Below are 17,051 nucleotides of genomic sequence, written 5' to 3'. Positions count from 1 at the left end.
ACGCTGTCAGTGACGCTGTCAGTGACGCTGTCAGTGACGCTGTCAGTGACGCTGTCAGTGACGCTGTCAGTGACGCTGTCAGTGACGCTGTCAGTGACGCTGTCAGTGACGCTGTCAGTGACGCTGTCAGTGACGCTGTCAGTGACGCTGTCAGTGACGCTGTCAGTGACGCTGTCAGTGACGCTGTCAGTCACGCTGTCAGTGACGCTGTCAGTGACGCTGTCAGTCACGCTGTCCGTGACGCTGTTAGCGTTACTAACGGACACGTGAATTTTTAGCCCTGCTGACATCTGTGCTGTCACGCGTGTGGTGTCATTGTAGTGCCAGTGGTGTCAGTGACGCTGGTGTCAGTGACGCTGGTGTCAGTGACGCTGGTGTCAGTGACGCTGGTGTCAGTGACGCTGGTGTCAGTGACGTTGGTGTCAGTGACGCTGGTGTCAGTGACGCTGGTGTCAGTGACGCTGGTGTCAGTGACGCTGGTGTCAGTGACGCTCCCTTACAGAAAAATACAGTACGCTTTTAGTCCCCGAACAGTTCGCTTTTAGTACGCGTGGACTGGGTCGCTTTCAGTCCCCTCGACGAGGACACTAGTCCGCTTCCTGGCCCAAATCAACCAAAAACCGCCCTCAAAGCGACCTAGTCCCCACGGACCAGTTCGCTTTTAGTCCCCTTCCACGCGCACCAAAAGCGTACCAGTCCACGCGGGACCGGTCCGCCGCGCGCACTGAAAGCGTCCTAGTCCGCGCGGGACCGCGCACCAAAAGCGTACTAGTCCGTGTCATGCGGGTTGCCTATTGCAGCCCCTACATGGAGAGGGGGGAAAAGGGGGGGGGGGAGAAACTGAAAAAAACTTACAATAGAACTAAGGCAAACAGTCAAAGTTTTAAAATATGAACATTATTTAGAATTAAGAAATGAGATACATGAAACAGGAACTGTATACCATATTCTTAAGCCCAAAACAGCTGTTGAGAAACAAAGAAAGCCCACAATTTAAACCACAAACTTAGGGCAAAAACTTAATATCAACGAATGAACATGGCATCAATCATTTGAACTCAAGGAAAAGATAAACACTAGAGCACAACAAGACATTTGAACTAAAGGAAAAGATAAACACTACGACACAACAAGATAGACATATGAACAAAAGAAAACTTCATACCATGGAATGAATTGACAACAAAAGGAAAACAAGTTTTCATAAAAGAGCCCTTGAGTTGAGTAAAATACATGTGGCATGGACTCTCACTGGACTCAGTGAGGCAAAGCAAGTCCAGCAAACAACTTCAGGGGAAAAAATTCCAGTTCAAAAAGACTCCAGTAAAACGCCATTACAAGACGGTCAAATCCTCACTCTGCTGTGGCATTTCATATTGCTGTGGTCCTGGAAAACAATCAGCATTAGTTGTAATATTTGCTATGGAGTAAGTTCAATAAGAGAGGATTAGGTTTGACCATACCTGGTGAGGTGAATTGTTGATGATTAGATTGGAATAGGGATGGACATGAATACGAAGGCAAAATTGGTCCATGTCCTTGCTGAGGATTTCCATGCAGATAGCTCGCTTGCTGGTGATCATTTGCCTGTTGTTGGAAGTGTTGTTGTTGTTGCAAATGCTGTTGAACTTGCTGTAACACTTGTTGTTGAACTTGTTGTTGCAAGTGTTGTTGCACCTGTTGTTGCCAATGAGCACCTGAAAGAGATAATGTTTGTTAACAAACAGAACCTCCAAACGTTGGAGAGAAAAGACAAAGACCAAATTCACCTTGGGTTGATACATGGTTGTTGACAGGCCAGGTGTATTTAGAAGGGGACGGAAAGATAGGTGATGGTCGAGTCACAGCTGGTGTTCGAGTCAGGTTCCCTGAAAGGCACAACAATAGAATTAATTGCAGTCCGGGCTAACAGATATAAAAGCTGTGTCAAACTAAACTTTACCTTGAGAGGGAGGCTTATTCTGCACAACCCAAGAAGACTTTGATGGAGATGCAACAACTTCGCTTGGTCCAGCTTTAGGGCTTTCTTCTGAGACATCTTTGGAAGGAGTTCGGTTGTCACTCTGTTGAAGCTTATCTTTGGGAGTGGCCTTTCTATGAATCTGGCTCTTCTTCCTGTTAATTATTTTATTGAAGGCGGCCACTGTGAGTGTCTTGTAAGTTTGACCCAAATTCCGGTTTGCAAATGCTACAATATTTTTCAAATAAAAAAAGAGAGAGACAAAATGGTAAGTGCGCATAGTACATACAGAAAAGTTTACAATAAAGAGAGAAGATATAAAGTAAAATACTCAAAACCCCCTCTCTTTTCTTTAAATATAAAATGTAAAGATAGGAAGAAAACATCAAGAGAAGAGTAAGATAAATTGACTTACATCTCATAGCGTTCCTCACATTTTCTCGCACTCCCAAAGTGCCAGGTCTTAGGCCAAGAGCGGTGACATAATTGTTCAGCAAGGTTTCACGCCCAAAGAGACAAACCAGTGTGAGTCTCACTAATTTGGCTGGATCACCTTTAGCACTGACTTTAATTGAAGACTTATCTGAAATCCGGATATAGACTTTGGGCTGCATATCCTTGGTGAGTTCACACTGAATGGGGAAGAAGTCAAACATTTAAGAAAACAACAAGGCCGCTGCTTCCAGATTCCAAGCGGAAACCAGACAATGAATGTGTCTTTAACTGACATTGTGTGCCACGCTATTAGGCTGCTGGCTTTGGTTGAAATTTATCAGCCCTCTAAAAATTTAATTTTAAAACAAACATTCAATCTAATATCAACAGCTCAACACTTAAAAGACACACAAAATGTAATATTCTTTCCCAAGCTAAAGGTGATGCTACAATGAACTCATCTCTCATTGACTGGTGTTTTCATTGGCATGGACTTGTAGGCCATGTGCTTCCTCTCTGTAATAAAATTGTGATATAGTCTTGTAGAGAACAGTATTCCTTATGCTCTAGGACATTTTTCAGTCTTCTCATCACCACAGATATTATTATATAACAAAAATAAAATTGTTTGATGTGACTAATTCAAATTAACAATTTTATTTTGGTTATATAATAATATCTGTGGTGATGAGAAGACTGAAAAAAGTCCTAGAGCATAAGGAATACTGTTGTCTACAAGAATATATCACAATTTGATTACAAAGAGGAACCACATGGCTTACAAGTCCATTCCAATGAAACCACCAGTTGATGAGCAATGAGTTCATTATAGGAGCACTTTAAGACAGCGTTGTGCACTCACCTTTGGGATATCATCTGGTATAGGGAGCAGTTCAGCATACTTCACATTAGGACTTGTTGCTATGTTGCCAAAAATAGCCAAAGCTTTCACAAACATTGACCCCGGCCGATTCACTGGGAAAGAGAAATGACAATAGTTACATTTACTATAAAAAAACTAATGATTTAATTTCAGCCTTACTAGTTTACTTACATGCTTTCTTCAAGTCTTTGCAATGGCTGCAACAATTGCTATCAGGCTTGGTAACTGATCGTTCATTTGCAACTGAGCGTTCCGTTTCATCAATATCCATCTCCTCCAGAAAATCAATACCGTCATCACTGGCTTGACAATCATTGTCCTCAAGATAGTCATCATGTGGGTTCACATTGTCAGAAAACAACCGCTTCCTTGGCGTACTTTCTGACAGTGCCTCTCTGTCTACATCATCCTAGTAGAGGACTAAAGTATTGCAGTGAAATAACAGTCATCCAAAAATTAACAGGACGTTGCACAACTTCAACCGTACCTGAGCATTATTCTGGGCCCTGGTGGCTGCCCGCTTGGCACTGGTCAGCTCCTTAACCTTGGGAGCCTGCTGAGAAGTAGGCTTAAACCTCTCCCCAAGAGCAGAAGCCACAAGGTTGAGCGAAGCCGCTCCAGGCTGTGCTGCGGGTTTCCTGTGGCGGAGAGCCCTTCGCTTACTTTCCAGCTCTGCCGTCTTCTTCTTTTGCAGGGCTTCTTCAATCTCAAGACACAAATTTTCCTCTGCCTCTTCTAACTTCAATGAATCACCTAGAATTATAGAGGACACGATAAGTTAAACCAAATGCGAAGTTTCCACGTAGGCCTGATTGATGCAAACAATCTAAGAAGAGAACGTTTTTAGCTCATACACTCCGATTTCGACCAAACTTTGGGAAATCGTTCGTTTTCATACTAAATTAAGATGGGCCATCAAAGTTGATGCAACAATACATATCTAGAGGGTCAAATGGGGCTTCAAAAATGAGTTTTTTACACTTGTTTTCCTGCTTTTTTGGGCCTTAAAGAGCGAGTTTTGGAGTGGACTCTCCGTGTCAAGATCTACATCATCTCCGATGTTTTTTGGGTCGCTGATGGCGAAAATCACCACTATTTGAACGACCGATCAAGTTTTCTACCAATTCCGACCAAGTTCCAACCAAATTTGGGCCTTTTTCGACGTAAAATTAGCAGTTTGAGTGATATGAGTTATATATTGATTCCTATGTTTTTCGGGTCGCCGAAACCAAAAATCGCTATCATTGGAACGCCCGACCAAGCTTTTACCCTATTCCGATCAATTTCCGATCAATTCTGGACCTGTTTTTGGCGTATTACTTTCATCAAGAACCTAGCCCCAATCCGACTGACTCACTGACTGACTGACTGACTGACTGACTCATAGAAATGTTTGGGGTGAAGGAGTGGTCGTAGAGACTTGCGGTTTTTTTCCATTCGATTCCAAATTTTATGGAAAAATTGGGAAAAATCCCGAAAGTTGAAAATTCCTCACCGTTTCCGAGCAAACCTACTTAATCTTCAAAAAAGGGGACCAAATTCCTCACCGTTTCCGAGCAAACCCACTCAATCTTCGAAAAAGGGGACCGACCGACTAAAAATTTTTATTCGCCCTATCGGTAGGTCTGGTCGAGACATTTCAGAAACTGTGCCGCAATCGGGTCCCTGTCACTGGCAACATCCTCAAAACGATAAAATAGGCCTGAATTCAACAAAATCCACTCAATCTTCAAAAAAGGGGACCGACCGACTAAAAATTTTCATTCGCCCCATCGGTAGGTCTGGTCGAGACATTTCCGAAACTGTGCTGCAATCGGGTCCCCGTCACCGGCAACATCCTTAAAACGATAAAATAGGCCTTAATTCATCAAAACACTCAATCTTAAAAAAAGGGGACCGACCGACTGAAAATTTTTATTTGCCCTATCGATAGGTCAAGTCGAGACATTTCCGAAACCACGCCGCAATCGGGTCCCCGTCACCGGCAACGTCCCCAAAATCATTAATCATCAAGAACCTATATAGGCCCAATCCGACTGACTCACTCATAGAAATGTTTAGGGTCAAGGAGTGGTCGTAGAGACCTGCGGTTTTTTTTAATTCACCTCTAACCTTGTCAAAGCAGTCTTCAATTTTTTCGGACCTTGTATGCGCCCATTGACTGCCAAAGTAGCCAATGCAATACAAGCTATTCATTTGGGCAGTAAAAGTAGCTTTATTAAATGGTCAAAAGCTGGTTAGTAGACCTTTCAAAGAAGCAGTCCATTTACTCCCTTGGAAAATTTGCCTTTGGTCACCACGGACGTACTGAAATATGGCACGCGCCACACAGATGCGGGGGTCTGGGGGCGGAGCCCCCAGCGAGCAGCGCGAGTCAAGAACCTATATAGCCCCAATCCGACTGACTCACTGACTCACTCACTGACTCACTCACTCATAGAAATGTTTGGGGTCAAGGAGTGGTCGTAGAGACTTGCGGTTTTTTCTATTCGATTCCTAATTTTATGGGAAAATTGGGAAAAATCCCAGAAGTTCAAAATTCCTCACTGTTTCCGAGCAAACCCACTCAATCTTCGAAAAAGGGGACCGACCGACTAAAAATTTTTATTCGCCCTATCGGTAGATCTGGTCGAGACATTTCCAAAACTGTGCCGCAATCTGGTCCCCGACAGCGGCAACATCCTAAAAACGATATATAAAAATATAAAAATAGGCCTAAATTCAACAAAATCCACTCAATCTTCAAAAAAGGGGACCGACCGACTGAAAATTTTTATTCGCCCCATCGGTAGGGCTGGTCGAGACATTTCCAAAACTGTGCCGCAATCAGGTCCCCGTCATCGGCAACATCCTCAAAACGATAAAATAGGCCTAAATTTAACATAAATTTAACAAAATCCACTCAATCTTCAAAAAGGGGACCGACCGACTGAAATTTTTTATTCGCCCTTCGGTAGGTCTGGTCAAGACATTTCCGAAACTGTGCCGCAATCGGGTCTCCGTCACCGGCAACATCCTCAAAACGATAAAATAGGCCTAAATTTAACATAAATTTAACAAAATCCACTCAATCTTCACAAAAGGGGACCGACCGACTGAAAATTTTTATTCGCCCTATCGGTAGGTCTGGTCAAGACATTTCCGAAACTGTGCCGCAATCGGGTCTCCGTCACCGGCAACATCCTCAAAACGATAAAATAAGCCTAAATTTAACATAAATTTAAAAAAATCCACTCAATCTTCAAAAAAGGGGACCGACCGACTAAAAATTTTTATTCGCCCCATCGGTAGGTCTGGTCGAGACATTTCCGAAACTGTGCCGCAATCGGGTCCCCGTCACCGGCAACATCCTCAAAACGATAAAATAGGCCTAAATTCAATAAAATCCACTCAATCTTCAAAAAAGGGGACCGACCGACTAAAAAATTTTATTCGCCCTATCGGTAGGTCTGGTCCAGACATTTCCGAAACTGTGCCGCATTCGGGTCCCCGTCACCGGCAACATCCTCAACACGATAAAATTGGCCTAAATTCAACAAAATCCACTCAATCTTCAAAAAAGCGGACCGACCGACTAAAAATTTTTATTCGCCCTATCGGTAGGTCTGGTCGAGACATTTCCGAAACTGTGCCGCAATCGGGTCTCCGTCACCGGCAACGTCCTCAAAACGATTAAATAGGCCTAAATTCCACAAAATCCACTCAATCTTCAAAAAAGGGGACCGACCGACTGAAAATTTTTATTCGCCCTATCGGTAGGTCTGGTCAAGACATTTCCGAAACTATGCCGCAATCTGGTCCCCGTCACCAGCAACACCCTTAAGGGGGGACCCTGGTGAAACTTTTAAGTAGGCTTCAAAATAATCCCAGAAAGTTGAAACTTTGCTTAATTATTAGGTTCATTATGGTGGGTTCCCAAAACAAAATTCAATCCAAAATGTTGAACGTTTGCTGAGAAAAGTGGCTTTTTAGTAATTTTTAGAGCGTTGGGGAAAAATCTTCCTGCGTCTTTCATTGGGACAGCAAGTCTTAAAAATTTTTTTGGGTTATCCTTAAGATGTATAAAAAAGATTTTAGTGACGGAATTTTTTAAATAACAAATTAAATTAACAAAATCCACTCAACCTTCAAAAATAGGGACCGACCGACTAAAAATTTTTATTCGCCCCATCGGTAGGTCTTGTCGAGACATTTCCGAAACTATGCCGCAATCAGGCCCCGTCACCGGCAACGTCCTCAAAATCGTCAATCAAGAACCTATAAAGCCCCAATCCGACTGACTGACTCACTCACTCATAGAAATGTTTCGGGTCAAGGGTTGGTCTTAGAGACTCGCGGTTTTTTCCATTTACCTCTTTCCTTCTCAAAGCAGTCTTCAATATTTTCCGGACCTTGTATGCAGTCATTGACTGCCACAGTAGCTAATGCAATACAAGCTATCCATTTGGGCAGTAAAAGAAGCTTAATTATATGGTCAAAAGTTGTTAGTAGACCTTTCAAAGAAGCAGTACATTTACTTCCTTGGAAAATTTGCCTTTGGTCACCACGGACGTACTGAAAACACTTCGGCACGCGCCCCACACATGCAGGGGTCTGGGGGCGGAGCCCCCAGCGAGCAGCGCGAGTTACGACCTATGTATGTATTCATATGTTTTTCGGGTAGCTGAAAACAAAAATCGCTACCATTCGAACGTCTGATATTGCCAATGTTTAAACAATGGACTAATCTTGGATGAGAAGTGATAGGCATCTTCGCACCGTTATCTTAATGAATGAGTGTATTTTTCGCACATCGAATCAAGCAATGCTAGTTCCATCTACATCACATCTCTTTCTCCGAGTGTTCACGTTCAAATAACCGTTGCTGCTTTGCAAAATTCTCTCTTTCCGTGGGATCCTGCTTGTGCCTGCTACTGCATTGTGCCAGTTCCAATATTGATCGTTGTAACTTCCCTCACTTGTACACGGTGATTCAATGTGAGTCGCTTAAGAGGTAATGGTACACCCCTGAAAAAGCGGCATTTTCACCGACCTCTTTGTAACGCCGTCCTGGCCACACCGTTCGAGGTATCGATATGAAACTTGGCACACGGGCTCAGAAGGGATCAATCTCAATGACGGTGCGTTCAAAAAATTTTTTGAACGCCTAAGTTAGGCCCCAGGGCAGTCCAGTTTTGGTCCAACTTTCGTTCACAACAGGTCCTAAGAAAATAGGAATATCCAAAAAAGGGCCACGGTACGTTGTAGCTGCAACTTTGCTCTATCCAGAGAACAAGTCCCCATCTGCGTGCGGTCAAAAATAGAGATCAAAACCTGGTAGACGGCGGACCTCTGCACGGCGGGTTTGGACATCTTGCGAAGTTTTGAAAAGGCACTGTCGCAGACGAGCTCTACTGACCCCGCCTCCCCCCGCCCACCCCTCCGGGCGACCCGCCTGCAGCCCGCTGCTTTGTCTCTGCGCCGGGCCCCCCGCTGGCCCCCTCCTCATTCACGCGCCGGAGCAGAGGGTCGGCAGCGTGACGGCTCGATTTATGGCCTTGTACTCCGAGAGTTAAATTTTTGAACGGATGACTCTAGACTCTCAGGACATGAACAATTGCACTCAGCGCGTGTTCCTTGTGCCAGGCGAATCAAATTTTAATTTTCTACGTTAATTTTGACCTTTGTCATAGTTTCAACAGGCCCGGGTCAAATGGTCGTAGAAACTGAAATTTTAGTTGCCTGTCACCAGAATAGCACGCCAAACCTCTTCGTACAAGTTTCAAAACTAGAAAATGTCCCCTTTTAAAAGTTTGGCCGTACAGCCTAGAGCCATAAATCGACCTGTCACGGTGCCGAACCTCTCGGGTGAGGGTGGCCAGCCCGACAGTCCCCATTCAGTGAAACAAAGTCGGCGACAACATGTGCGGGACTTGGAGACAGTACAGCTCGTCGGCGCAAATATTGCACCTCCTCTCTCCGACCAGCTCCAAACCCGCCGTGCAGGGGTCCGCCGTCTACCAGGTTTTGATCTCTATTTTTGACCGCACGCAGATGGGGACTTGTTCTCTGGATAGAGCAAAGTTGCAGCTACAACGTACCGTGGCCCTTTTTTGGATATTCCTATTTTCTTAGGACCTGTTGTGAACGAAAGTTGGACCAAAACTGGACTGCCCTGGGGCCTAACTTAGGCGTTCAAAAAAATTTTTGAACGCACCGTCATTGAGATAGATCCCTTCTGAGCCCGTGTGCCAAGTTTCATATCGATACCTCGAACGGTGTGGCCAGGACGGCGTTACAAAGAGGTCGGTGAAAATGCCGCTTTTTCAGGGGTGTACCATTACCTCTTAAGGGAGGGGTAAAGTGACGAAAATCGATTTTCAGTTTTTACTTTTTTCCGACTCTTTGGGCCTTGGTACAACCAAACCTGACCATATTTCGACCTACAGCACTGTCAAATCGGCATAGGATGCTTTTAATTCGTACAATCACTGTTAGGTTAGGTTAGGCCCTCCAACTTAAAACCGGTTTTTCTCGGTAAATTTTTGTTGGACCTTGCGCGCAGGATATCTCGGAGACCATAAGAGGTAGAATGTTGTGCGATAGCTTAAAGTGATCAGTGTTCAAATAGCTAGAAGACAAGGGAGAGTTTTTTTCAAAAATGTGTCTCAATCTTTAGTTACAGGTCAATGAATGTCCAAAAGCGGCATAAAAACAGTCATGATTCTAGTTTTCAAGATTAAGACCGAAAGAAAACGTGTTTTTGAAATCCGGCTCCCTTGTCTTCTTCATTTTGACCATAAAAAATTTTTGCAACCTCGTGAGATTTTTTAGGACAACATTTGGATTTGAAATCCTGCGCGCAAGGATTAAAACCCGAAAATGGACCAAATCTTAAATGTTTGCGAAAATTCAAAAAGTGCCACCAGACGCGCAACTAAAGATGGTAAAATGGTAAAAAGTCATGAAGAATCCAATAGTGATGTCCATTTTCATGTCAGGGAGACCAATATGTAAGAAAAAACAGCTGAAAAAAACATGAAAAAAATTCGAAATTTCACTTTACGCCCCCCTTAAACTACTTTCAACTATATTTTTAGGGGAGGAAAGGTGAGCAGCTCTTTTTTCTTCGCCAGTTTGGATGCCAAAGAATAGAGGGTAAAAGCTTGGTCGGGCGTTCCAATGATAGTGATTTTTGGTTTCGGCGACCCGAAAAACATAGGTATCAATATATAACTCATATCATTTAAACTGCAAATTTTACGTCGGAAAAAGGCCCTAATTTGGTTGGAACTTGGTCGGAATTGGTCGAAAACTCGATCGGACGTTCAAATAGTGGTGATTTGCGGCATCAGCGACCCAAAAAACATCGGAAATGATGTAGATCTTGAAACGGAGAGTCCACTCCAAAACTCGCCCTTTAAGGCCCAAAAAGCAGGAAAACAAGTGGAAAAAACTCAACTTTGAAGCCCCATTTGACCCTCTAGATATATATTGTTGCACCAACTTTGATGGCCCATCTTAATCTAGTATGAAAACGAACGATTTCCCAAAGTTTGGTCGAAATCGGAGTGTATGACCTAAAAACGTTCCCTTGTAAACATAACCTATCAATACAAGCAATTATTTAAAAAATGCCAAAAGAAGGCTGAAACGGGAATAAGAACAAGCAAGTGTTGAGACAGAAAAGTCAGAAAATTAGAAGAAACAAGAGATGTGCAAAAATGGTATTCCCCCTGCCCAACTAAAGCAAATTTTGAAAACACTGCAAAACTGAAAGTTGATTTTTTCCGTGGGCTGTCTTAAGCACATTTCGGGGATGGGATAGGAGTGTTTGAAAAGTGGTTTCGGAGGGAAATGAGTTAATTAGGCCGCTTTGAAAAAGTGGCTGAGCCGACTAACCTGAAACCCATCCTTAAGCATCTACAGGCCACACGGAACCGAGCAAGGCTAATGATAAAATACCTTTGTCACTTACTTGAAATTAAGCGTACGATCGCTTTGTGATATTTTTGTCCATGTTTCACTACGGTCGGAGCTCCGACGACGCGGTCCTCTTCACGAATGAGCGACAGGTCGACAACACTCGCCTGCTCAGTCTCTGTCCAATGTAGGAGAGCTTTCGTTTTGCTCATGTTGATAGGCTCACAAATTCTAACGCACAGAAACAGGCCGGAGATGGAAATTCGAGCAGCAAAGGTGACTGGGGCCAAAAGAACTAGGCTTAGCTGCACAGGCCTAGGCTCCTCTCCGACACCCAGCGACACCAAGAACAAAGAACTCGCACTGCAAGTCTCGACACGTCTGGGTTGGTTTGGCGGCAAGTCGATGGCTGCCTCCGAGGGGCCCCATCTCTGTCACTCTTCAGTGTGAGTGCGAGAGAGACACAACGCATTGTTTTTCGAAACCACCCTACGGAATGCACCGCCGACTACAACCCACCAACTTGTTGCTCCGAGGCTCTGGTACTCTAGGCAACATACTAAAGAAATAACAGGAAAAGTAGCGATATACATCGGCAACTTTGGCCCGTCCCGTCCATTAAGAAACGTACGAATTTCATCTATGTTTGACCCCGACGGAATTAAAACCTGAATCTGGGGTTAAAATTAATGTCATTTTCGTCATCAGCACCCTTAAAAACATCAGAAACAATGCAAAAACTCGAATAAAAAGAATGTTCAAAAAATAACCCGCTGGGATTTGAACCCGGGTCCGAACTTCTCCGATTCGCTCGAAACTGGCACCATTGTTTTTTTCTCGTCGCCCCGATTCCAAAAATACCCCTACACGCCCTCCTAGCTGCATCCGTTGCCGAGATCCTCCTCGACCCCATGTAGACCATGATGCACCTGCAGCAGCGCCCCCGGGGCTCGGATCGGATTTGCTGCCACCGGGCGGTTCTTAGGGTCACCCAAGGAGGCTGCATACCAAATTTGGTCAAGATCGGACCACGGGAAGTCCTCGGACGGACGGACGGACGGACGGACGGACGGACGCACGCACAGCAGGGATCATACTATATGCCCGTCCCTCCGTCATTTTTTTTTACAAAAAATGAACGGGACGGGCCAAAAAAGAAAGTTTGAGACGCGCTAAACTTAGATTGAATTAATAACACAAAAATTATTTTCTGCTGAGATGCTCAAATGAGATGTCTTTATAGGGAAAATAAAAAGGGCATTCTTTGAAAATCGTAATTCAGCGTGCTACACATAAGCAAGTTGGAAATTGCAGTTGGTATGAGGATTTTACCCTCGTTTGTTTACGTTTTGACTTGGAGGCTAGTGAGTTAGAATCTAGTGAAAATTTGAGGATTTTGCAAGGAAATTCCTCGACCTCATTCGTGTGATCTGGCTAATGCAAGCCGATGATTGATTTTTTATCTTTTTGAGCGAAGCTTCGCTTTGCATTCCAACCGTTACATTCGAGTTTTGGAAGTGCACTTCTGTGTGAAATCTTAGGTGGTACTGTTTATTTCTACTGCCTTGTGATTTTTCGACTGTTATGATCTCCAAAAGACAATCTTCAAACAAGGAAATTTTTGCTTATGAAGGTAAATTTGAAAACTGAGTACTGTTTCAAGGCTCTTTGATGTGCAGTTAACCTCAAGAAATTGTCTCATACTTTCTTCAAATTTGCCTTGTTGCACTGACAAGTGCCACATATTATTTTTATTTTGTACAAATTTCCTTTGCTTAATTACAGGTTGGAGCCATAAGACATCATGGACAGAGATCAGAGAAGAGCAAGGGCCCGTTTACGGAGGGCAGCTCTGTACAGACACTTTTGACGGAATGTTCGACAAAGGCTGGATGCTGAGCAGCTCATCATGTCGAGTTCAGAGTCAGAGCGTGACTCTGAAAACTCTGCATCGGGGAACGAATCTAGTAAGTCTCTTGCTGGTACTCAAACAAATTTTTATTGAGAGCCTCTCACCCTATCCTGTCTGTTGCTGAAGTGTTATATCGTGTGCCTTGACAATTGTTTGTGAATCGATACGAATGCATACAGGTTCAGCGGATGACATGATGATTGAAGAAGAGATTGCAGAAGAAGAACAGAATGCACAAGGAGAGTTGCATGAAAGAGAAGAAGAGATTGCAGGGAGAGAACATAACGCACTTGAAGAGGAGCACGAGGAACAGCCTGCAGACGACCATAACCTGGCTAGAGAAAATAATTTGGCAAGTTCAGACCATGATACAGGTTCTGACTCTAATGTTGAGAATGAAGGTATGCCAGTGCTTGATAAAATACTCTAAAGGATTAAATTCACTTGCATTGTTTTCATGTTTTTAATCCATTTTATTTCTACCTTTCCAGATGATGAACATGTTATGGATGACAGCTCATCTGCTGAAAGTAATCAAAGCGAAGATGAGGCTGCTGAATCCGAACATTCTGGCCACAGTGAGGGAGACTCAGATGAAGAAAACCAAGGTGAAAACCTGGATGGAGATCAGCTTATTTATCCAGGAGCACCCATCACTTTGCATCAGAGTTTGTTGGCTGTTTTTACTTTGATGTCCGTAGAAAATCTTTCGGGTAAATTGGTTGAAAGCATTTTGCAACTTATTGCCCTTCATTGTCCGGAGGGGAATATTATTATGCAAACTCTGTACAAATTCAAGTCTTACTTTGCAAAAATTGGTGAATCTGAAATAGTATTTCATTATTTCTGCTCTCATTGCATTTTTCTTCTTGAGTCTAAAAATAGTGTTTGTCCAAAATGTCAAAAGACAAATGTATCTTACTTTCTAGAGCTCCCTCTCTTTCAACAACTTCAGAACCTATTCAACAAACCATTCTTTTACCAAGATCTCCAGTTTCGGTTCAGAGAGGATAGGAAACAACATGCAGAGCACATTGCTGACATCTACGATGGGGAGATTTATACTGAGCAAACGAGAAATGGATTTCTGAGCAATAATGACAATGTTTCTTTTATGTGGTATTCAGATGGAATCAGTATCTTTAGAAGTAGCAGTTTTTCTGTTTGGCCTTTGTGTTTGGTAATAAATGAATTGCCCTACAAGATGAGAACTTTACCTGAAAACATTTTGCTTGTTGGCCTTTGGTTTGGGAAAAGTAAACCAAACCCTAATTTATTTTTGAGACCTCTGTGTAGGACAATGAATGATTTTCAAACAAATGGTTTTAATTTCAAACTGCCTGATGGGTCAGAGATTACTGTGAAGGGAAAAGTATTGTGTGGAACTTGTGATTTGCCAGCTAAGTGCAAATTTATGCAGTTTAAACAGTTTAATTCTTATTTTGGTTGTCCAAAGTGCATTGCTGAAGGAGGCAGAGTAGATGTTGGTAGGACAACTGTACAAGTTTACCCGTACGATGCCAACATACAGAAAAGAACTCATCAACAGAGTATTGACTTTGCTGCTCAAGCTCTTCAAGCAAGGAGGACTAACAGGAAAGCATCTGTTTGCGGAGTGAAAGGACCAACCCTTCTCTCAAGAATTGTCCCTGATTTGATAAAATGCACAGGTATTGATGCCATGCATGGAAATTTTCTTGGAAATTGTAGAACACTTATAGATTTGTGGTTTAGTTCTACCTTCTCAAATATGCCATGGAGTGTTCACCATTTATTTGATGTTGCTGATGAAAAGATTCGTAAAATTAAGTCGCCTAGCTTCACTCAATGAGCACCACGCTCACTAAAGGAAATCAAGTTTTGGAAGGCATCTGAATTTAAGTTATTTATGCTTTACTATTCAATACCAGTGCTCAAAAATGTGTTAGAGGAGGTTTACTTTAAGCACCATTGTCTCCTTGTTTCGGGCCTTGCCCTTCTGAGCCAGGATAGTATTTCATTGGGCCAGGTGCAAGCTGCATCTGCTTTGTTATCATCTTATGTATCAGACTTTGCAAAATTATACCCATTACTCGCGCTGCTCGCTGGGGGCTCCGCCCCCAGACCCCCGCATGTGTGGGGCGCGTGCCGAAGTATTTTCAGTACGTCCAAGGTAACCAAAGGCAAATTTTCCAAGGAAGTAAATGTACTGCTTCTTTGAAAGGTCTATTTAACAACTTTTGACCATATAATTAAGCTACTTTTACTGCCCAAATAGATAGCTTTTATTGCATTGGCTACTGTGGCAGTCAATGGGTGCCCACAAGGTCCGGAAAATATTGAAGACTGAAGGATAGAGGTGAATGGAAAAAACCGAAAGTCTCTACGACCAACGACCACCCCTTGTCCCCAAACATTTCTATGAGTGAGTGAGTCAGTCAGTGTCAGTCGGATTGCCGGGGACAGGACCAGATTGCGGCACAGTTTCGGAAATGTCTCGACCAGACCTGCCGATAGGGCGAATAAAAATTTTCAGTCGGTCGGTCCCCTTTTTTAAAGATTGAGTGGATTTTGTTAATTTAAGGCCTTTTTAATCGTTTTGAGGATGTTGCCGGTGACGGAGACCCGATTGCGGCACAGTTTCGGAAATGTCTCGACCAGACCTGCCGATAGGGCGAATAAAAATTTTCAGTCGGTCGGTCCCCTTTTTTAAAGATTGAGTGGATTTTGTTAACTTAAGGTGAGGTGTGGGTGAAAATGGAAACTTCTATACCACTTGGCTGTGCTGGTTGAAACTTTAGGGCGTTAAAGTACTAGGTAGGAAACTATTACACTCCAAATTTTATCCAAATCTACCTACCCATTTAGCCACAGTAGGCTTTTTTCATTGAAATTAAGCGTTTAGTAGAAAAATCAGCCACGCAAAGTTTTTTAAAGGAATGGTCTGAAATTTGTTTTGGCGTTACCTAAACCCCTATACTTCAACGTAACAGAGAGATATTTGAATTTTATTTTTTGGTTTTGACTGAGCAAACTTCACAATTTTTTAATTTGAAAAAATTAAGTTTTTTTCTCCATTTTTTACCACTTTAAGGTAAACGATTTAAGAAAGTGGATAGACATTTGAAATATCTCTCTGTTACATTGTCACATGGACCACAAAGAACTACTCCAAGAAGTATGGTCAGTATAAAACAAAACTGTATGCGTAGCTAGTTGACGGAGTAGAAAAAAAATTTCTTCGACACTTGTCGTAAGAGTTGGGTGACCAGAAAAGGCGCATGTATACATCAGTCCATGTTAGATGAACCACTCACTTAGGGGTTCATAACAAAGACCTTTAGGCCATGCTGTTTGTAATAAAAGAGTATTTTACATTAAAATAACAAGTAGATTAAATATATCATTTTGATCAATTTTGGTGCAAATTTTCACCCACACTTAAGGCCTTTTTAATCGTTTTGAGGACGTTGCCGGTGACGGGGACCCGATTGTGGCATAGTTTCGGAAATGTCTCGACCAGACCTACCGATAGGGAGAATAAAAATTTTCAGTCGGTCGGTCCCCTTTTCTGAAGATTGAGTGGATTTTGTTGAATTTAGGCCTATTTGATCGTTTTGAGGGTGTTGCCGGTGACGGGAACCCGATTGCGGCACAGTTTCGGAAATGTCTCGACCAGACCTACCGATAAGGCGAATAAAAATTTTCAGTGGGTCGGTCCCCTTTTTTGAAGATTGAGTGGATTTTGTTGAATTTAGGCCTATTTGATCGTTTTGAGGGTGTTGCCGGTGACGGGGACCCGATTGCGGCACAGTTTCGGAAATGTCTCGACCAGACCTACCGATAGGGCGAATAAAAATTTTCAGTCGGTCGGTCCCCTTTTTTGAAGATTGAGTGGATTTTGTTAAATTTACGCCTATTTTATCGTTTTGAGGATGTTGCCGGTGACGGAAACCCGATTGCGGCACAGTTTCGGAAAT

General features: G+C 43.0%; 1 protein-coding gene and 1 long non-coding RNA gene across 2 annotated transcripts; both read right to left on the bottom strand.

Moving 5' to 3' along the window:
* Positions 1-1,646: 1,646 nt before the first annotated feature.
* On the bottom strand, positions 1,647-2,101 carry LOC117642388. The gene is made up of 3 exons (XR_004587559.1): positions 1,943-2,101; positions 1,770-1,868; positions 1,647-1,697 (listed from the first exon to the last, which is right to left on the bottom strand). It is a non-coding gene; the product is annotated as an uncharacterized LOC117642388 (long non-coding RNA).
* A 26-nt stretch (positions 2,102-2,127) lies between these two features.
* On the bottom strand, positions 2,128-11,392 carry LOC117642373. The gene is made up of 6 exons (XM_034380464.1): positions 11,236-11,392; positions 3,766-4,031; positions 3,450-3,687; positions 3,258-3,370; positions 2,376-2,592; positions 2,128-2,153 (listed from the first exon to the last, which is right to left on the bottom strand). Exons 1-6 carry the CDS (start codon positions 11,390-11,392, stop codon positions 2,128-2,130), a joined length of 1,017 nt encoding a protein of 338 aa, XP_034236355.1.
* Between the last annotated feature and the right edge of the window lie 5,659 nt (positions 11,393-17,051).

This window comes from Thrips palmi, unplaced genomic scaffold, assembly GCF_012932325.1.
Source record: "Thrips palmi isolate BJ-2018 unplaced genomic scaffold, TpBJ-2018v1 HiC_scaffold_16, whole genome shotgun sequence".
In the NCBI taxonomy this organism is placed as follows: domain Eukaryota; kingdom Metazoa; phylum Arthropoda; class Insecta; order Thysanoptera; family Thripidae; genus Thrips; species Thrips palmi.
The sequence above is the reverse complement of the archived record's forward strand: the minus strand, read 5'-3'. Positions and strand labels throughout refer to the sequence as shown.